Here is a 23,980-nt window from a genome sequence, read left to right on the forward strand (position 1 = left end):
GGTGATTATAACAGTCTTAGATGTCAACTTGGGGAGGTTTCATGGAAGGAGGAATTGGAAGGCAGGGATATCATTAGTGCTTGAGAAATGGTGAAAGAATATTTGTTAACAGCAATAGTAAGCTGAATTCCACGAGTGAAGAAGAGAACACAATTTGTGTAAAGTGGATGACAAGCAATATCAAACAGGAACTGCAGGTGAAAAACAGATTATGGAAGAGATATAAGGAGAGGGATGGATAGCAGACGCATGAAGAATATAAGCCAAAGGCCAGGAGAGTGACCAGTATGGTGAGGAAGGTAAAACTGGAATATGAGAAGAGATTAGCACTAAGATCCAAAGAAAATCCTATGGAATTTTTTAGCTATTTGGCCAGTACGTGGAGAAATTATTGTGGAAGAATGACATTGTCGGATAAAAATAGGAATAGAGTGACTGATGCAGAGGACATAGTGGAGTCATTCAATGAGCACTTTATTGGAGTATCTCATCCTGGAGAAGAAGGTTTTAATACTAGAGGGGTAGGGCAGGTTCAAAGTTTAGAGGTGCAAGAGGAGAGTGTGTCCCGAATACTGACAAATACTCTGGATGTCAGTAAAACTGTGGGACTGGATGGTATTTCACTATGGGTTTTGAGAGAATGTGCTAAAGAACTTACAGCTCTGCTGATCTGGCTTTTCAGTGAAAAGTCTGTCTATGGGAAAGATTCTTAAGGAATGGAAGGAAAGTAAGATAGTGTCATCGCATAAGGGGGTAGCAGACTGGAAGTGTCTAATTATAGGCCAGTTTGTGTGTCATCAGTAGTTTTTAAGGTCTCGGAGAAATTTAGTGAGGGATTATATATACAGCATTGGGCAGAGGAGGATAATGATATCTCTGAGAATCAACATGGATTCGTTAAGGGGCACTCTTGCTTTAGTAATATGCTAGCCTTTTATAATAAAGTTACAAGAGCAGTTGATGAGGGAAAGGCATATACTGCCATTTTTTTTAATTTTCAAAAGGTATTTGACAGGGTGCCATATGATAAACTGATACTTAAGTTGTAGCACATGGGTTTAGATGTGGAAGTAGTCAACTGGATTCAGAATTGGCTGTCTGATAGGTATCAAAGAGTTGTGTATGGTGGGACAATATCAAGGAGGCAGAAGGTTTACAAGTGGGGTTCCACAATGCTCAGTACTGGGACATGTATTGTTCAACCATTATATCAATAACATTGTCAATGGATTGCAAGGGGATATTCAGTTGTTTGCAGATTATGTGAAGCTGGGAAGGGTTATTAGTAATAGTGCAGATGTGGTAGCCCTGCAAGAGGATTTGAATAAAGTAGACAGATGGGCAAATGAATGGGTTATTAGTTTAACGCAGTAAAAATGTAAAGTCTTGAAGTTTGGGATACATCGATGGGAGGCTGCATACTCGATTGGAGCTGTATTGGAGGCATGGGGGTGGCAAGTGATCTGGGGGTGATGATTGATAGAAAACTGAAATTCAGGGAGCATATTGCAAAGATGGTGAACGTAACCCACATGATTGCTGCAATACTGAGAAGGACGCTGACCTGCAAGATAGAAGGGTTATCGTTCTGCTATATAAGACCCTGATCACATCACACTTAGATTATTGTTCTCAAATTTGTTCCTCAGGATTTGAAGGAGATAAATTAACTTTGGAAAGGAAAATTAACACAATGTTAATAATGAGGATCGGCTGAGGGAATGTAGACTGCAGAGTTTTGTGGACAGAAGGAGAGGTGATATGATTGAAACTTTTCAACTGTTGAGAGGCAGTTACAGGGTGGACACTGGGGAGTTCTTTCACTTGGTTGAACAGCGGGAAGGAGTGATGACAAGAGGCCATCCCTGGAAGTTACGAAAGGAAACTGTGAGCAAGAGGGTGAGGAGTGGTTTCTTTGCGTGGAGGGTGGTTGAACCGTGGAATGCATTGCCTGATGGAGTGGTGAGAGCGAGAACGGTCAATGAGTTTAAGGAGTGGTATGACAGACTTTGTGTTTCTTAGTAAGGACCTCCCACGATGAGTCTCTTGACTCCATGGAGGCCTGAATAATAATACTAATTATTATTATCTAACTCTTACCCCATCCACAATACTAATGCACTTTAAGTTTACAATCTTTCTTAGGTGAAAAAAAAATGTTAGATGATATCACAGATAATATAGCAATTGACTCTGTTTATATAACACCTAAATATTGAGAAAGTGGAGATAAATATGCTGTTTTATCGTCTTTAACAAATCATACAATTGATGAGGACATTTTTAATTTAATTATGTCTAATTTAAAAAAAAAAAAAAAACAGTTGATCTTTTCCATGCTGTGGAGCTTTATCAACAGTACAAAATCAGTGATAGGATAATATATAGGCATAATTATTATTATTATTACACCCTCCATGGAGTCAGCAGACTGATCATGGGCGGCTCATTCAACTGATAACAAATCTTATGTTGAATCTTAAAATCCTTAACACTCCCTGCATTAACAACATGTTCCATTACCGCATTCCATTCACTGACAATTCTCCAAGTAAAAAATCTACTCCTCAAGCTCCTCTTCACCACACTATTGCACAACTCCCAGGGATGGTCTCTGGTTCTTCCTCTCTCTTCTACTTTTTTTTTTATAATCTCCTCTGGATTAATCTGATAAAATCCTCTCACTAACTTAAACATCTCTATCATATCATCTCTTTTCCTCCTGTCCACAAAACTCTGCAATCGACATTTCTTCAACCTCTTTTCACAGCCAGCATTCCAGAATCCTAATGTTGTCTTAGTCACTTTTCTCTGGATCCTCTCCAATGTATCCACATCACATCGAAAACCAGGTGACCAAATTTGAGCACAACAGTGCAAGTGTGGTCTGACCAGTGCAGATTTATTTTATACAATGGCACAATCATCTCCTTATCCTTACATGGTAGAGTACTTCATATCATAGTGGCACCATGATGGGTAACTCTAAATTCTGCTGTCAATCATCACTCCCAAACCTTGAATTTCATCTACTTTCTGCAGTACATCATTGTCAATATAGTACAGAGCCTTGTATTTCTGCACTTCCAAGTGCAATACCTTCACTTACTAATATTAAAACTACAACCCCACTCTTCTGTCCAAGTCAAATCTATTAAAATCTTTCTGAAGGAAATGAATATTAGTGGTGAACTTATAATTCTCCCCAACTTTGCCTCATCATGATATCATAATCCAACAAAAAGCTAAAACTATACAAAAAACTAACTTCTCACTTCCCCATTAACTGACTCTTTGCAACTTTCAGGGATGGCCTATTGTTCTTGTCCTTCTCCTTGTTCTACTAGATGAAAAATCTCTCCTGTGTAAATCCTGTAAATACTGCTCAAATTGGTTTAAATGTCTTGATCATGCCCTTCCACTCCATATTCTCTTCAAATCCTGGTGACCAGATCTCAGCACAGTAATCCAGGTGTGACCTGATAAGTGCTTTATACCAGTGCTTCCCAACAGACGTACTGCGGCACTCACTGGTGTGCCACGAAAGGACTGGAAGTGTGCTGCAAAAAATTTAACCGCAAAGTCCTGATTATGGGGCGACGGTACCGGAGGGCTAGGCTACCGAGTGGTTCCCTTTTTGCTTTATTGCTCTTTTCTAGCTACACACGTGTGAAGGAGACCTCCCAGAATGTCATAGGTGCCATTCCTCCCATTACTCCCTCCCTCACATTTTGCATCTACGACTCAGAAGATCATCACTCTGCTTCAGTTCCAACTCGTCTGATGTGTTGTGAGAGTACCAGTCAAGTGTTTCAAGAGCGTATCATTTTTGTAAGAACGGCGTTCAAGTGGATGTTCAGTGTTGCTAAGTGGTCTGCGTAAAACACCTTAGCGGGAATGTCTTATTGCGTCTTTTTCTGAATTTGTGTTTTAACCAATATTATAGTTTGTGGAACATGAGTCGAATTGTTATTATTTGCTGACAAAGACGCTTTTTCCTGTTACTGTCGATCTATAACATTAATTTTAGCTGAAGCTATAACGGTCATACAAGAAAGAAGTACCTTTGCACGATAAAATAAACACTGGTGAGTCATTTTTTTTCTTATAGTTAACCATTTTTTCGTAATATATTTTCTTCGGAATCAAAAGGTATCTGAGATATTTTTTGGACAATGGACGCTGATATTATGAGTTACAAGATGATTAATGTGTACTTTGTATAGCTTAAGCTTGGTAAACATATATTTTCTGTCATTAATAGGCATTTTCCTAAAATAGTTTTGCATGTTCTGGTATTTTGGATGCCCTAGTTACAATGCCTATTTGATATCCACAACAGTATCTAATGGAGCTCTAGAAGCAAGTTACAAAGTCGCGAGATTGATAGCTAAAGTCAAGAAGACTCACACAATTGCCGAATCACTCATTTTACCAGCTTGCGTGGAAATTGTCAAAACTATGCTTGGAATCGATGAAGTAAAAGAAATTGAAAAAGTACTGCTTTCAATTAATACGATCAGCAGGTGCATTGAAGACATGTCAGTTAGCATAGAAGGAATACTAATCCAGAAAATTTGTGAAGTTAAGAAATTTTCCTTACAGGTTGATGAATCCACAGATGATAGCAACTGTTGTCAGCTAATTGCACTTGTTTGAATTCCTGATGAGAAAGGGTTGAAAGAGCATTATTTATTCTGCAAAGAACTTCAGAAACAAACAACTGGGAAGGAAATCTTTAAAGTGATCAATGAATACTTTGATACAAACAAAATTTCATGGAAAAATTGCATAACTTTATGTACAGATGGCGCGGCTGCAATGACAGGAAGGGTCAGAGGCTTGGCATCCAAAGTTCGGTCTGAAAACCCTGATGTTCAAATGATACACTGCTTTATTCTTAGAGAAAGCTCTCATGTCAAATAGTTTACCTCTATAATTAAAGTCCACACTTAATGACATTATAAAAATGTGAATTTGATCAAAAGTAGACCACTTCAATCGCATCTTTTTTCAATTTTATGTGATGAAATGGGATCAGAGCATCAATCTTTGTTGTTCCATATTGAAGTTCTTTGGCTGTCAAGAGGGAGAGTTCTGTCCAGAGTTCATGAGTCGAAAGAAGAATTAAAAGTAATTTTTGAAGGCAACTCTCAGTATTCAGCTAAGTTGGAAGACAATTACTGGTTGCAAAAAATGGCCTACTTAGCTGACATATTTGAATACCTAAATGAACTCAATTGAAAAATGCAAGGACCACTTGAGAATACATTAACTAGCACTGACAAAATTAATGGATTCAAAAACAAAATTCAACTTTGGAAAGATGTGGTGAAAAATGGTTCCCTTGAAATGTTTCCCTTGTAGTTCGAATCCTAAAAAAGAACTATTAGAACTTGTAGATCAACACCTATGCATGCTTGAGAGAAAGCTTCATCACCACTTTGAATTAACGGAGACAAAGAAATTCGATTCAGTTCGAAATCCATTTTGCATCTTCATTAGATCGCATGGCATTCAATTTATCAGTGAAAGAAAAGGAGGAGTTATTAGACTTAAAAAGTGATCGTACCCTTGAAGTTGAGTTTAAAGATGTTCCATTATCTCAATTCTGGGTAACTGCAAAAAAGGAGTTTCCATCCATCAGCAAAAAAGCTATAAACATTCTTTTAACATTTTCTACAACATACATGTGTGAACAAAGTTTCTCTTCTATGCTCACTATCAAGAATTTAAGAGATCATCATTGAAGAGTCTTGATCATGAATTGCGTGTAGGAGGAGTTATTAGACTTAAAAAGTGATCGTACCCTTGAAGTTGAGTTTAAAGATGTTCCATTATCTCAATTCTGGGTAACTGCAAAAAAGGAGTTTCCATCCATCGGCAAAAAAGCTATAAACATTCTTTTAACATTTTCTACAACATAAATATGTGAACAAAGTTTCTCTTCTATGCTCACTATCAAGAATTTAAGAGATCATCATTGAAGAGTCTTGATCATGAATTGCATGTAGCTCTTTCAATCATAGACCCAGATATAAAAATGTTGTGTTCACAGAAACAAGCCCAACTATCTCACTGAAATAAGAAGGAAATATATGTATTAACTGTGGCAAAAGAATATTGTAGATATTTATATTAATACTTAAAATGTTTATTTTGTCATTAAATTATTATTATTAGCATATTTATACATAGTCAGTAATTCTTTGGTGTATAATTAATTTTACTTTTGTATTTTCACATCATAATTTTATAAAATAAGTGTTCTAAAAATTTAATCACAGTTTCACTGAGTCAAATCTGACAATTTAGTTCATAGATGCAATATAAAAACTATGTCAAATATCAATCACTGAGGATGTATGGATTAGGTATTTTCATTCCATTTGTTTCGTGCTTATGACTGCATAAGAAGACTTATCTGAAACAAATGTCTAGCTGGAATGTTTATGTATTATAATGCAAAAATATTTGAAAGAAAGATCTTATTAATTGAATCCCTGTATGAAATAGAAGAAATTAATCATGTTAATAGAAAAATGTTTCTTCATAGTGTGTCGTGAAATTATTTATGCTTGTGAGGTGTGCCGTGACGTGAAAAAGGTTGGGAAGCACTGCTTTATACAATAATGGAATCACCACTCATTTATCCCTAATGGTCAAATTTTTTCTTAATATTGTAGCAATTCTCTGGGGTTACCTTCATCACCATCATAATATGTGCCACAAACTTCAAATTTTTATCTACCATCATCTCAAGATCTCTTACTTCATCCCCTTCTTCTGGTATAGCTCTACCAACAGAGTATACACCCTCCCATCATTGGATCCTAAATTTCTAAACCTTACATTTAGTTGCATTAAACTGACATCTGGAAATCTTATTTAAATCATTCTCAAGGGCTGTCACATTGGCACTATTACTAATAGCCTTTCCAAGCTTCACATCATCTGCAAATAACTGAATATCAACTTGCAACACAGAGACTATCATTCCTATAATGGTTACCAATCCCTGTGAAAACCCCACTTGTGACCTTCCTTGAATATTGCTCCCTATACACAACTCGGATTGTATATCAGACAGTCAATTTCCAATTTAATTTGATAACTAGATATCTAATCCCATGTGTTGCAACTTAAACACTGACTTATCATATGGCATCCTATCAAATGCTTTTGCAAAATATGAAAAGGAAAATTAGAATAACTTGAAATCCAAATGCATGAATGTATCATGGACATGTTGCAGCCTTTCTATATTTATTTAACATTTTTGACATGCCAGAACTAAAATATATATATGCTTGATGTCAAAATAGTTAACTGAACAAAATCAATAATAAATTTAGTTTAATCCTTTATCCAAGTGTAAGCAAACAAAGTTTGCGCCTGAAAATATCTTCAGGACTGAGGTAAGGTAGTGCAACACCAGGCAACTCCGAGCAAAGGTGGACCAAGCTCTCATCACTCCTTGTCGCAATATCTCCCATAATGCAAAGCACATCTCCTTGTGGAGATGTATACTGCTATGCATTAAGGGAAGGGGCCACTACCCAGACCGGCTTCAACCTTAATTGAGGTTTCGTCAGTGGGAGGCAAACCCCAATGTGGAGATACTAAGGCAGCAGGTGTACCACCTTATTATTGAATTACTCTGGATTTAGAGAAAGATGTTGGAAGTTTATTTTTCACTTGGTTAGACTATAACAAATTTAGTTTAATCCTTTATCCAAGTGTAAGCAAACAAAGTTTGCACCTAAAAATATGTTCAGGACTGAGGTAAGGTAGTGCAACACCAGGCAACTCCGAGCAAAGGTGGACTAAGCTCTCATCACTCCTTGTGGCCCTTCCCTTAATGCATAGCAGTATACATGTCCGCAAGGAGATGTGCTTTGCATTATGGGAGAAACCGAGACCACACACCATTGGCGAAACACTTGTACTCCCAGCTGCCATAAAAATGGTTGAATAATCCATGGAAAAGATTATTACTATTTCTATTATTATGGGCAACTCCAGGGAGTCATCGGATTCATCGAGGGAGGACCCAAATCATATTCATCACAACTATTTGACATTCATACAGTATCTATCATACCTCGCCTTAAACTCATTCACTGTCACAGCATCCACCACAGACTCAGGGAGCGCATTCCACTCATTCACTACTCTAAAAGTAAAGAACCCAGCTCTAACACCTTTACTAACCACACTTTTGCCCAGTTTCCATGGATGTCCCCTAGTCCTCCCACAACCAGCCCTGTTCTCAAAAATATCTTCTGAATTAATTTTATAGAAACCCTTCAGTAATTTGAATGTCTCAATCATATCTCCCCTCCTCCGCCTATCAACCAATTTTTGCAACCCACAAATCCTCAACCTGTTCTCATACGGTTCATTCCACAGACCTGCTATCATCTTGGTCACTCGCCTCTGGATCCTCTCCACCTCCTCCCCATCAAGAAGAAACCTAGGTGACCAAATCTGAGCACAGTAGTCTAGATGGGGTCTTATCAAGGCTTGATAGAGAGGAACAATAACCTGCTTGTCTCTGCTTGTCAACGTATTATTCAGCAACCAAGTGATTTGATGAGCTGTTTTGGTCACTTTTGCAATGTGTCCCCTAAATTTCAATTCCTTATCTACCAACACTCCTAAATCTCATGCCTCATCAATTTCCTGGAGCAGGGTTCCACCAATGCAGTAAACTGCTGCCAATCTTTTCACCCCAAAATGCATAACCTTACATTTTGCCACATTAAACTGACATCCATTCTCCTCAGCCCAGACCTCCAATCTATCCAAATCATCCTGCAAAATTTTGACGTCATCTGCATTCACTATTGCCCTACCCAACTTAGCATCATCCGCAAACAAATGAACTGTTCCTCTCAGATCATTTCCTATATCATTTATGAACAAATTAAACAGCAGTGGTCCAAGAACAGATCCTTGTGGCACACCACTAGTCACAGGCCGTCTTGTGGACTCTACTCCCGAGTAAACCACTCTCTGATATCTCTCCGTCAACCACCCTCCTATCCATCTCACCAACCCTATGTCCATTCCCATATGCTGCAATTTACTGATTAGAATTCCATGTGGAATCCTGTCAAAGGCCTTGGCAAGGTCCAGTAGAATCACCGTAAACCCATTACCCTTATCCAGTTCAGCCGTCACTGTGTTATAATACGTGAGCAAGTTACTGAGGCATGACCTACCCTTCACAAAACCATGCTGTCCCCGATACAGTATCCCATTTTCTTCTATCCAATCTTGTATTTTCCTCTTGACTATTTTCTCTAAGACCTTGACAATGATTCCTGATATGCTAATCGGTCGGTAATTTACAACAGCAGTCTTGGAACCACCTTTATGCAGTGGAACTATTTTCCCCTCTTTCCACCCGCTCGGGACTAACCAAGACCCGAGACTCAAATTAAACAAAATGGTCAAGGGTACTGACAATTCTTTAGCTGCTTCTCGTACAACACGAGCTGGTATACCATCCAATCACACAGATGTATTGACATTGAGGTTATGCAATAGACTACTCACCTCCACTTCATTAACCACAATTCCCGTATAATCTACTGGTTTATTCGTTTCTGCAATGTCACCACCTGGATGATATACTTTTGCAAAGTGCTCACTCAGTAACTCAACTATCTCAACTGATTCAGTTACCTCCCTACCATCGGCATTCTCTAAAATCAATCTGCCATGTACATTTTTCCTTTTACTTGCTACATATCTAAAAAACTGTTTAGGATTCTCTTTAGCCTGCATGGCCAATGTTCTTTCGTAATCCTTTTTTGCTTTTCTTACCACACTCGTCACCCTTCTGGCCTGCGCTTTATACCGTTCATGTGCCTGCCGGTCACCCTTCTCCTTAAATTCCCTCCATAGTTGTTTCTTTTTTTGCAACTCAAGCTTAATGGTGTTATTCATCCATTTAACCCCTACTTGATTTATTATTCGGACTCTAGGTATACAGTCAGCCATTGCTTCATGCAAGCACTTCTTAACTACCTCCCATGCACTATCAACTTCTAGTCCTTGCAGTTGTACATGCCATGGCACTGAACCAATCAAACTCCTAAGCTTGTCATACTTTCCAGCCCGATAATTCCACATGTACCCTGTCTTAATTGAAAATTCTACACCTTTAGCCACCTCCCAAGTTAAGACCCTATGATCACTCTCACCGATTGGTGGTAATGTGGTCATATTTGTTACAGCCAAATCCTCAGATGTAATTACTAGGTCAAGCACTCTCTGACCCCTAGTATTTTCCATTACATGCTGTCGCAGATAGTTATCCCTTAATAACCGCATAAAATCCAGTTCCTTCCTCCCGTGTGTCCTCTCCTCACTCCAATCAATGCGAGCATAGTTGAAATCTCCCATAATAATCACCCTCCTTCCACCCATTTCTTCTATTTGCTTGTGCATACTGTCACCACCATCTTTTCCATCACCTGGTCTATAGCAGCACCCAATTGTATATTTAGTTCTGCTAGCCACAATCTCACACCAAATGGCCTCAAATGTGCTCTTTTCTCTATCCTGCAGTTCAACTTCTATTCTCCTTGGCTGGAGCTCATCAGCTATCATCAACAATACTCCTCCCCCCATTTTATTCTCTCTGTCATTCCTGAACACACTATACCCATCACATTCAATCCCACTAGTTATATCATCTACAGTCAGCCATGTTTCACTAATACCTATAACCTGTGGTCTGGAAGTGCCAACCATGGCCAAAAACTCTTCCTTCTTGTTCCTAATACTCATAGTATTAGTGTACATGAATTTAAGACCCCCATTAGCCCCAACCCTACCTCGATGCCTTATATTAACTATCCCACTCAGATTTGTTGTCCTTATTTGCTCTGGCATATTATATTCATTCTTACATTCAACTGCCTCCATAAGGACTGTATCTCTACTCCCCCCCCCCCTAACAAATCTAGTTTCCCTGAATTTGCACATCCACTACATTCAGCAACACTTTCTCAAGTCTTCTTACACCGTAACCATTCAAATGCAAGCCATCCATCTTATATAGATCCTTTCGCCCATCAAATTCACTCCACAAATTCCACACCACTCGTCATACATAACCCACGCATAAAGTCATTTGCAATTATAGCCCTCCTTTTAAACATTTCACTGTCATACCGTGGCAAAAGACTAATCATTCTAACTCTCTCACTCTTTTCTTTTGCTACCTCAAACAATTCATTCAGGTCTTCTATCATTTCCATTTTATCTCCTTTCAAATCATTCGTACCTGCTACAACAATCATTTCTTTCACCCTTTCCTTTTGCTCTCTAATAGATGCAGTTACGTCCTTTATGGTCGCACCAGGTTGGTACGATTTTGTCAAATCCTCTACTAACACACCTCGTACTAACGAGTCTCCATACAGCACTCTATCCTTCATTTTGTTCATGTTCACATTCATACGTCTCTTTTTCCTGTCATACCTTTTATTATTGGTTGGTTCATTCAGTCTACTTTTGTTCATGCACTCTAGCTGCTGTTTTGCTCTTTCTATCGCACTATTCAACAACGCGATCTCACTCAATGCATCTATCTCATCTTTTTTGTTCTCTGAGAAACCATTTATACTATCATTCACACTCTCACAATTTTCATGTACAACCTTGCCGTTTCTTGTCATATCCCTATTTCCTTCATTCTGAAGGTTGACAAAAATATCACACTCACGATCCGAAATACACTTCAATTCCGCATTCTCCTTACATTTTCTACACACATTCAATCCTTTATTATCATCTAACCACACTCCGACCGCACTCCGCAAAGCGTACATTTCACAGCTAGTACACTGACTCATTTCTTTTATGCTACCGTTCTTTGATAACGATGGCAAACCTTCATTACTGGCCGCCATTTTCCTTCGCACAGGTGCCATACTTATCTGTAACGTGTTTTGTCAAATTATACGTTATAACACACCAAAAATAGACGCACTAAAATACGCAAGGCAAACAAAACAAAACTACACAATATTAAGTAATTTGTATCGATAACTGAAAATGATACTTATCTTATCTGGAGCTTGCACGAACACTACACATTACGAATTCATCTAGCGGCGACTTCCCGACATAGATTATGTTATAAAACACTTTAGTACACTAACCACGCTAATAAAGCTCCAATAATATACCAAAATTAAACACTTAAGCCATTAAATTGAATCCAAAACACCAATAAATCAACAAATAACGCAAATCTCTCAGGAGCTCTCCGATAGCACGTCCGTTCACCAGCTAGCCTCGACACCAATTGATACAGATTATACAGATAAACTAAAATGTATTCCCTTATCAGTAAATACTATTGGTAGACATATAGAAATCATTGCAGATAATTTAAAGAAGCAACATATCGTAGTATCAGAAGCCATGAAACCAGAATTTCAAGAAATTATGAAAGAAATGCAACGCCATTGTTCACATTAAATATTGTAATAAATATGTTTGTAAGCTGTCAATAATAAGAATACTGTGTAAAAATATCTAGTGTTTTTAATTATTATATGATGATACAAGGCATATTTCCTCTTTATAATACTTATTATAATAGATTTTTGCTCAATCAATTTGGGATATGTGCTATTTATTTTTTCTGTCTTGGAGGTACGCGATCAAAAAAGTTTGGAGACCACTGGGTTAGATTATAATAAATTTAGTTTAATCCTTTATCCAAGTGTAAGCAAACAAAGTTTGCACCTGAAAATATCTTCAGGACTGAGGAAAGGTAGTGCAACACCAGGCAACTTCGAGCAAAGATGCACCAAACTCTCATCACTCCTTGTCCCAATATCTCCCATAATGCAAAGCACATTTCCTTGCGGACATGTATACTGCTATGCATTAAGGGAAGGGCCACAAGGAGTGATGAGAGCTTGGTCCACCTTTGCTCGTAGTGCAAAGGTAGTGCCTGGTATTGCACTACCTTACCTCAGTCCTGAAGATATTTTCAGGTGCAAACTTTGCTTACACTTGGATAAAGGATTAAACTAAATTTATTATAGTCTAACCAAGTGAAAAATAAACTTCCAACATCTTTCTCGAAGGTGTGCTTAGGGTCAAAGCTGTATAACTGAGAGGAGACCTCCACATAGCCTTTAAAGGAATGCGGAGAACCGATCAAGGCTTCTGACCTAATGTCCAATCCTCACCTTCTCATGGTGCACCCTGTTGGGTATCTACTTGGATACTGAACGAACAAGGACGGACTGGTAATTTGGGATTTAGCTGACCAAATTGTATTCTTATTGGTTAAACCAAAATAAAAAATGATGGTACGACATGACAAAATTTTTTCATGCCGACTGGAGCGTCGCCCGGTTAAAAAAGGCCCACGTTGTTTTCGCCAGGGAACCAGGGCGAACAACGAAAAGTCAGCTACTGGAACAAATTTGAAAACAAACCCCAACTCAACATCACCAGAGTTAAAGATCGGTACTATCAACATAAGAAGCCTGAATGGCAAAGAAATGGAGCTAGCTGAGGAATTAGATAAGTACCAGATCTACATAAGGTGACTGAAACAAAACAGACAAAAACTGGTGAGATCGTTCTGAGCAATAAATACAAAATGTTATATTCAGGCAATGACAATCAAGGAAAAGAAGGAGTAGCCATAGTATTCAACACAAAATACGAGGCTAATCTTCTTGAATGGCAGTCAGTCTCAAGTAGAGTAATGTGGGCAAATATGAGAATGGGAACTGGACAATGAGACTTATTTGTGCCTATGGTCCCACAGAAGATTCTACTAAGGTAGAAGTGGAGGAATTTTTTGACGCTTTAGAAAAAGCAACTGACACAATGAAAAAGGAAAAGTTGGTCCTTGTTGGGGATCTAAATAGCAGAGTAGAAAATGATTGTGAGACATACAAAAATATTTTGGGAAAATTTGGAGAAAAGAGCAAAGCTAATAATAATGGCAAATATCTGTTGGATTTCTGCTCAGGACATGGCCTGGTTATTACTAACACCATGTTCCAACATAAAAATGTGCACAAATTCACATGGAGAGAAGAAGCAAGGAATAAGAAAAGTCTCATTGACTATGTTATTGATGATAGTGATGTTTTTTCCCTGGTGCAGGACACCAGAGTGTACAGAGGATTTGAAATTGGAAGTGATCACTATTTAGTCTTGAGCAGGATAAAATTGAATTTCGTATTGAAAAGAATAACATGTAAGAAAGTTTTAAAGCAAATAAAAGTTGAGCAGCTCTCAGATGTGAACTGTAGACTAAAATACACAAAGATTATTGAAGAAAAAATGAAAGGGTTTGAGAACAGGAATCAAACCTTGGAGATTCAGTGGCAAACTCTGAAGAAAACATTGATTGATTCTGCCAGAGAGGCATGTGGTGATGTTGTCTGCAAGGATAAAAAAATCAGAACTCCGTGGTGGACACAGGAAGTTAAAGAGACAGTGAAGGAAAAGAAGAAAGCATATCAAAAGTTCTTGTAAAATAAGTCAGTTTGTGCTCTTAGAGAATACAGAGACAAATGCAAGAATGCTAAACACTGTGTAAAACTAGCTAAACAAAAGTCATGGGAGGACTTTGGCAAGTATATAGAAAATAAATATCAAGAAGGTGGCAAAATATTCTGGAGATTGTTGAAGGAGCTTAAAAATGGAAGAAAGAGTGCTGTAAAAGGAGTTAGAGATGATAAAGGTGACATGAAAACAGGAGAAAAAAGATATCCTTGAAGTATGGAGTAATTACTTTGAAAAACTGCTAAATGAAACAAGCAGTGATGACAGCACAGTGGTAAAAAACACTGACCAGGCAAGTAGTCAGGAATACATATCCATACTTGAAGTAGAAAAAGCCATCAAAGGCTTGAAATGTGGAAAGGCAGCAGGAGTAGATGATATTCGACCAGAAATGCTGAAGTATGGTGGTAAAAGAGTCTTACAGTGGCTGCACTGCATAGTTCAGAAAGCCTGGACAGAGGGATGAATTCCTGATGATTGGAGTAGAGCTCTCATAGTACCCATATATAAAAAGGGAAATAAAACTGAATGTGGGAATTACAGAGGTATTTCCCTACTGAGTGTTCCTGGCAAGATCTATGCAAGTATACTTGAGAAACGGTTGAGAAGAATTGTGGAAGAAAAGCTTGGTGAAGAACAAGCTGGATTCAAGCCAAATAGAGGCTGTCAGGATCAGATCTTCACTTTACGACAAATAGTCGAGAAAGCATGGGAATATAACAGAGATCTGTATTTAAGTTTTGTCGATTTGGAAAAGGCATATGACAAGGTGCCAGAGAGAAGCTATTCAATACGCTGCAGTTATATGGTGTCAATGGGGCATTATATCAAGCAATACTTAGTCTTTATTTGAGTTGTAAGTCAGCAGTTAGAATTGAAGGGAGTACAGGAAGATGGTCTAATGTTAAATCTGGTGTGAGACAAGGATGTACATTATCCCCTCTGTTATTCATTATCTATATGGATCACATTATGAAGGAAAGTGGTATTAAACACATATATCAAAATTGGAAATGTTAATGTTAGCTGTTTGCTTTATGCAGATGATGTTATACTTCTAAATAAATCCGCTACAAGTCTGCAAGATTCTCTGACTAAATTGAATAGCTGTTGTAATAGATATGGTATGAAGGTCAGCAATAAAAAGACAAAGACAATGAAAATAGGCAGAATTATTGAAAATGTCAACTGTGTTGTGAATGGAGAACCTGTGGAACAAGTGAAACATTTCAGCTATGTAGGCATGATTTTTAATGAAGATGGTAAATTAAATATAGAAATAGACAACAGAATCAGCAAAGCTGGTATGGCAGGAAGTTAAATGAATAAATTCATATGGAATAAGAGAGAAATTAGTTGGAACACTAAATTAGCTGTATACAAGACAGTGTTCAAACCAGTTTTAACTTATGGATCTGAGAGCTGGGTCAGAAGTAAAACACTTGACTAAAGACTAGAGACCGCAGATATGAGAGGCCTGAGAAAGATTAGAGGCGTGAACAGATAGCATTGGCAATATCATATTAAAAATTAGGATATTAGGAAAGAACTTGACATTGTCAACATCCAGGAATGCATTAGCAGAGCTAATCTCAGGTGGTATGGTCACTTAAACAGAATGGGCGAGGAAAGATTAGCAAAACGTGTTCTCTGCCAGGTTGGCAGCAAAATGACCCAGAGGAAGACCAAGATATAGGTGGATGGATAAGGTACAAAGTGCCTTGGACGATAGAAATATAAGATCTGATAACGTTGGAGTCTTGACAAGTAACAGACTGATTTGGAGGAAAACTGTAGATCGGAAGTTAGTAATGATGTAATTTTTTTCATGTAGTACTATCATATCCTGTACACCCCTTGAGGGTACATGGCAGGAATTTGATGATGATGATCTTTCTCTAAATCCAGAGTAATTCAATAATAAGGTGGTACACCTGTTGGCAACTCCTATAGGTAAATATGACTTCTCCTGTTGCTTCAGCCTTAGTATCTCCACGTTTGGGTCTGCCTCGCACTGACGAAACCTCAATAAAGGTTGAAACCGGTCTGGGTAGTGGCCCTTCCCTTAATGCATAGCAGCATACATATCTGCAAGGAGATATTCTTTGCATTAATGGAGATACTGAGACAAGGAGTGATGAGAACTTGGTCCACCTTTGCTCTGAGTTGCACTACTTACCTCAGTCCTGAAGATATTTTCAGGCGTAAACTTTGTTTGCTTACACTTGGATAAAGGATTAAACTAAATTTATTATGGTCTAACCAAGTGAAAAAATAAACTTTGAACAAAATCAAGATTAACAAATACAAGGCCATTTGACAAATTATGCAAAGAAACTTGTCATGTTTCATGACAAATTATCATGTGGCATAGTAAATCTGTTAATACTGTTTTCTAACCTTATAAATCATTTCTGCCCATACCCATCATTAACAGTAATGCTGTTCATTCTTTTCAAGTAAATTCTCAGTTATTCATTTCATTATATACCATGGAAAGAATATCTTATGTGCTCTTTTATCAACAATGTCTATTACAATTGAATCTTCATGCAGAACTACTGAATTATCCTTTGACATTTCCTTTGCCATTCTAACCCTCTCTCTCACACGCCTTCCCTTACCTATAACAGTTAAGTGTTAACTGATGTGAGTGAGAAGAACTTAGAAATAGCCTTCTGACTATTTCTACATTCTTCAAATGCACATTCTTGCAACTCTTTTTTTTTTGCTCACTCTTGGTCTGCAATAATACTGCAACTATTCTAAAGAAATACAACTTATAAATAAGTTGTAATTTATATGAAAATAACATCAGGCTATAGAATGAAGCTGATTTGGTAGCACATGCCAACAATTGGGATTCAACTATTATGTTCTTCTGTCTGCAGAGGAAGCAAATTTCAAGATCATTCTATTATACCTTGCATAACCATGAGAAGCGATGAGTCTAATTATAAGTATATGTAATGACTTATTATAAGATCTATTGTATTATGCCTAATCAAGTAGCATATTGCTATCCCACTAACCATAGGGTTGAGGAGAGAAGAAGAAGATACCCACACAAACATTGTATATATTTTTACATGCAACCGACTATAATACTGCATTGCATCTACCCCTGCAAGCCCATATGGATGGAAAAATAAGAAAATCTGGACATGAAAAAAAAAGAGGAAACAAAAGCTAAATCTTATTTGATAGGGCAGCTGAGTTCAATGTTTCCTACCCATATTTTTATTATACGCCGTTTTCTGAAGTGTGAGCAACAAACAGCCATGGCACCCACTTTAATAATGTGTAGGACTTCCTTTCGTTGCAATGACTGCAGCAATCCTATGGGACACCGTTTCCACAAGTGTATGATAGCGATCAGTGGGGATTTTGGGCCATTCTTTCTGTAGACATGTAATGAGATCTTGGAGTGTTGTAGGGCAGACATCCCTTGACCCCACCTGACACTCCAGTTCATCCCACAAATGTTCAACAGGGTTGAGATCAGGGCTCTGTGGAGGCCAGTGAGAACAAATTGCAGTGATGTTCACATCCACAAACCACAGAGTTACAGCAGCAGCCTTATGCTGCATTGTCTTCCTGAAAGAGACAATGGTCAATTCCATAGAAATGCCACAAAGTAGGAATCATTGCATTGTCCAGAAACCTTGGAGTTCAATGCTTGTGCCATCACAAACAGAGGTCTGAGGCCATACCAGGAAAAACAGGATCATACCATTACATCGCCACTGAACTTCATAGTTGGGGTTATGCACTCTGGTAAGAGATGTTCACCAGGCATCTGCCATATCTATACCAATCCATATGCTTACATGGGTGTGAGTAGAGTGTGTGTGTAGTGCGATTTGTCACTCCACAACTCACAGCTTTTCAAGCTTCCACATCTCGCTGTATACACTCTTTGCACCAGTGAAGACAACACTGCATATTGATTCAAGTAATGTGGGACATACATATTGCAGTCTTACCATAGAAACCTATGTTGTGAGCCTAAGTTCTGAATATTTTTGTGTGAATTCATGTACCAGTCAATGCCTGGAATTCCAACCATTCAAAGTAACTGCCAATAAATGGCTTTTTACATGTTATCCTTCATAGCACTGATGGTCACATATAGTGAGTGTGGTGGGTCATCCACTGTGAGTAGTACTTGCAGTTGATTCCCTGCACTTTGATCTCAGTATGGTATCACTGGGATAGTCCAATTTGTCAACCATTTGGCAAACATATAGGCCTGCAACATAGCATCCTATCACAACATCTCTTTCAAACTCTGTCGGTTCCCTTCTCACAGCAATTTCACCCAGACACGGTTGCACTGACTTGGAGCATCGTATTCCATTCCTCCAATTTATACTGGCTACAAACATGTGACATTACATAGATTATTCACCTTCCCATGGGGGAGTGTCGGTTGACTTCTTTCCAAGCAGTTTATAATTTGTAGTACTATGTGCAAGCTAATAATTAATGTTTTTTTTGACAGTCAAATCTAGAATAAAATATATCTATCTTTTTTATATTTTTACCTACATACCCAAGGGCAGACGATGAAGTCAGAATTCCAGATACTAGGCCACATGTTGATATGTTGCTAAGAAAACCTCTATGCCTATATTATGAAAGTAAGTACTAGATAAATAATAATATACTAAAAATTATATAATATTTATATTATATAAGTAAAGTGGATATTACATCCAGCATTATTTCAAAGCCCAATGCAGAAACTATGAAAGTTTGTTAAAAATAAGTTGACCAGAGAGCTTACAGGAATACACTCATGAGTTGCCTTAACACAGACTACTTAGAAAACCGAGACACCGCCCAAGTGTCTATATATTTGCTTTCTATTAGTCCATTTTGACAAGGTTTCACTAGCCTGACAGCTGTTTCAAATTGGTTGGTTCTTCTCAGAGACTAGGTAGAAACCTTGAGAGAGCAAAAACTCTCATTCAGTACTAAGTAACCTGAAATGTCAGAGAGGTCTATTTTTCGTAAGCAAACTCTCGGTCAGTACGTAAAAGTATTTACTAAAATAATGAGTGAAAAGGATTCAGTTCGGTGATGCAAAATTATATAAGTAAAGTGGATACTAGATCCAGCATTATTTCAAAGCCAAATGCAGTATGACTATGACCAGCTTACAGGAATACACTCATGACTGATAATTTTTATGAAATTTCAGTTTCTGCATTCAGCTTTGAAATAATGCTGGATCTAATATCCGCTTTACTTATATAATTTTGCATTGCTGAACTGAAGTATTTTGGCTCTTTATTTTAGTAAATACTTTTGCACACCGACTAAGAGTTGGCTTATGAAAAATACACCACTCCGACATTTCGAGTTCCTTACTACTGAAAGAGTGTTTTTGCTCTCTTAAGGTTTCCTGTGGAATTTCGCTCCTGGTGAGGCGGGGGGGGGGCTTGCTTTGGAAAGCGATTTAAGTCTCCAGGGAAAGTGTTTTCCTGCATGGCCCATGTGGAGCCTTGTTGGTCGATGATGCTTTTCCATGGAATATGAGCAGTGCTGTTCAGTGGTAGGGTGAGTCTATCACTGATAAGGAGTAGTTTGGGAGATCACTTAATTTTTAGAGTGGCCTTGACTTATACAGTGTCTCTGAGGAGAACCAACGAGTTCGAAACAGCTGTCAGGTCAGTGAAACCTTGTCAAAATGGACTAAAAGAAAGCGAATGTATAAACGCTTGGGCAGTGCCTATGTTTTCTAAGTAGTCTGTGCTAAAGCAACTTGTGAATGCTGGTGAGTGTATTCCCATAAGCTCTCTGGTCAATTTACTTTTATGAAACTTTCATAGTTTCTGCATTCAGTTCTGAAATAATGCTGGATCAAATATCCACTTTACTTATATAATTTTGCATCACCAACCTGAAGCCTTTTGGCTCTTTATTTTAGTAATATTTATATATTATTGTATATTATTTAAATTAAAGGGATATTAAATCCCACATTGTTTTAAAACCGAATAAGAAACTCAAAGATTGGAATCAGAGAGTTTCATGCCGAATATAGTATAGTAAACTATAAAAGTATTGGCGACTACTAGCGTGAGCTAATAAGAAGAAGATTCTGACTGTGAATGAGGAAGAGGTATACGGGGAATTAAGCAAACTTAACATTAATAAGGCTGTAGGACTTGGTGATATATCACTGCATATTTTGAAGGAATGTGCCAGGGAGGTGACATCTGCCTTGATAGTAATAATAATAATATGAGTCTTACATTAGGTCAAGTTCCAAAGGAGTGGAAAGAACAAAGGCAAGATTGTACCACTTCATAAAGGAGGTGACAGAATTCAAGCATCAAATTATAGACCAATCTGGTGTCATGGTTAAAGTGTTGAAAAGACTGGCTAGAATTAGGATCCAGAAATGGGTTGACAACAGTGGTACTATCTTTGATGGACACCATGGATTTTCTAAAGAGAGGTCATGTTTTAGTAATCTACTTACTTATTACAATAAGGTGACAGCAGCATTGGATGTGGGAAATGGATACATACGTAGTATACTTAGACTTCACAAAGACTTTTGACAGATTAACACATAAATTGATAGTCAAACTACAACAGATGGTTGGATATTAGACTAGTCCACTGGATTGGAGATAGGCTGTCTGATAGGTATCAACAAGTTGTGAATGGGGGTAGTAATATCGCAGAAGAGGAAAGTCACTAGCGGTGTACCTCAGGGGGTTTTAGGATCATTGCTGTTTAATCTGTAGGCTAATGATATTGGGGATATAGAGCTGTTTGCAGATGATAAAGTTGGGACGAACTAAGAGGAGTAGAGCAGAACAAGTCAATGAACTGAGTGAATGGGCATGGGAATGGGGATGCGAGTTCAATGTTGCAAAATGTAAGATTTTAAAATTTGGGAAACAAAGATGGAATGTAGAATTTATGCTTAGTGGGGATATATTGTCGGAGGTGAAGAAGTAACTTATAGAAGTAGGGAGATTCTTGTTCCATTGCATAAGGCTTTGATTAAGCAAGACATGGACTAGTGTGCCCAGATTTGGTCACCTGGTTTTCGAAAGTACGAAGAGATGTTGAAAAGGGTCCAAAGGCAATTGAGCAAAATAATTTCTGTTCACTTGAATGTTGAATATGAAGAAAGGTTTGAGACAATGCAATTTGCAGAGTCTAGTGGATAGAAGGTAGAGGAGTGATATAAGTTAGTAAGGGATTGTTATAGGATTAACACTGAAGAGGTTTTCATTACATGGAGAATTGTGAATGATTGGAATGCCTGGCTTGAGAAACTGGTGTCTGTTGTTTAAGGCATGGTATGATGAGCTGTGTGCATGACAGAAGAGACTTCTTAGATGAGTCTGTGACTCCATGCAGTCTTAGAATCAGTGGCGCACTCAGGATTTAATCTTGGAGGGGGCCGAGTGCTCAGGATTTAACCTTGGGGGGAGGGGAGAGAGTAGACGATTTGCGAATACACACTATGCATCGCAAACGACCTATGACTGGGCATCTGTAGTATTCGCTAATTCATAAGTGGAATAGAAATAGAAGACACGACACAACACAACATAAATAAAAAAAGTGAATTTTAATTAGTCATAAATGTGATGACTGGAAGTATACACTGGTTAAATGTCTTCCTTTTTAAACAAAGTGAGACATCATTGTTTTGAAAAATGCTTTTCAATTTTTTGAATGCATTCCAGGCAAGTTGAATTCTCCTATTTATTTCCTTTTGGAGTCCACAGTTTACATCAATGAGATGACCAAAGTATGCATATGAGGAAACTCTTTCCAAGAAATTGTTTTCTATTATTATGTTTTTTGATGTTATAAAATGATTAAACATGATTTTAGTTTTTTCTCTGTTTATTTTTAGACCGACTTTTCTGCTTTCATGACATAGGTCTTCTATCATTATATTAAGGTCTTCTGGAATGTTTGCAAAAATTATGATTTCATCTGCATATCTTAGGTGTGTTATGTTTCTGTTATTAATTTTTATACCAAGGTTTGTCCAGTTTATATTATTAAATATTTCTTGAAGGACTGTTGTAAAGATTTTGGGTGATAGAGAGTCTCCTTGTCGGACACCTTTTTCAATTGATATTTTATTGCTACTCGTCTGAAGTTGGATTGTTGCTGTTGCAGTGTGGTATATTTCGTGGAAGAGGTTCATATATTCTCCAGGAACTCCCTGATTCTGAAGTGCTTTAATTATTGCATTAGTTTTGATGGGATCAAATGCTTTTGCATAATTAATAAAGGCTAAACAAAGAGGTAATTGGTTTTCTTCTGCTTTTTCTATTATTTGTTTTACTGCATGAATATGATCAACTGTGTTAAAGCCTTTAAGGAATCCTGCTTGTTCTACTGGTTGATTTGAGTTTAGAAGAGGGGTTAACCCTGTTTGTTATTACTTTTGTGAGAATTTTGTAAAGATTAGAGAGCATACTAATTGGTCTATAGTTCTTCACTTCTTCTTTGTCCCCTGTTTTAAATAACAGTATCAGAGTAGCATTTTTCCAGTTTTCTGGTATCTTCCCCTCTTCTAGGCACAGATTTATAAGTTTGTGACATGGTGAATTATATTGTTTCCTCCCCATTTAATTAATTCTATGTGAATTAGGTCTTCAGCAGGACATTTTCCATTTGTTTTAATGCTTGTTTTATTTCATCTGAAGTGAATGGGGAGATGAATTCTTATTATAAACTATCTATCAATAATTGTCCGGACACCCCCTGTTATTTGAAGTTATAGGACATTCCAGGTTTGTTAATAACTTAAAAACCAGTGTACAGATATTAGGAAGCAGTATTTCATCATAGCAATGAATATAGGTAGTATGGCAACACAATGTAAACTTTGTGATTTCTAGAGAGGGGATCATTGTGGGCTGTCACACTGGTGGTATGTCCATACATACCATTGCTGCTCAACTGGAGCATCCAAAATCAACAATTGGACACATTCTGGCTTCACCAGTGCATGAAAACACCCAGGGTGGCCACCAAAAATGCCTGACAGGGACAGAAGGATGTTAAAATGAGTGTTATGCATTGCACAGGCCATCAGTGATGAGTTCCAGAGCACCAGTAACACCATGGTGAACATAATATTGTACAAAAAGAACTCCATTTACTGAGTTTCCACGGAAGAGCAGTGGCACATAAGCTGAACATCACAACAATGAAAAAGGCACAAAGAGTGTTGTGTGAACTGGACAAATGACCAGTGGAAAATGGTACTCGTACTCTGGAGCGATGAATCAAGGTTCGACTGTTTCCAGTCTGATGGCAGGGTGTGGAGAATGCTTTTACCACAGTGAATTTTACCTGGTGAATGCTTTTACCATGTACCAACAGTACAGCACACTGTGGTAAGAGGAGTAATGGTGTG

The 23,980-nt window shown here is 37.8% G+C and overlaps 1 protein-coding gene across 1 annotated transcript in view; it reads right to left on the minus strand.

Annotated features, from left to right (window-relative positions):
- LOC150107031 (MFS-type transporter SLC18B1-like) overlaps positions 1-23,980 on the minus strand; it is a 195,076-nt gene that overhangs the window by 101,191 nt on the left and 69,905 nt on the right. Inside the window, exon 5 of the mRNA XM_090393543.1 lies at positions 19,121-19,195. Within this exon, the coding sequence (XP_090249669.1) occupies positions 19,121-19,195 (75 nt within the window). The remainder of the gene's footprint in view (positions 1-19,120; positions 19,196-23,980) is intronic.

This window comes from Typopeltis vanoorti, chromosome 5 (genome assembly GCF_054136105.1).
Source record: "Typopeltis vanoorti isolate ZY-2024b chromosome 5, IOZ_Tvanoo_1.0, whole genome shotgun sequence".
NCBI classification, from domain to species: domain Eukaryota; kingdom Metazoa; phylum Arthropoda; class Arachnida; order Uropygi; family Thelyphonidae; genus Typopeltis; species Typopeltis vanoorti.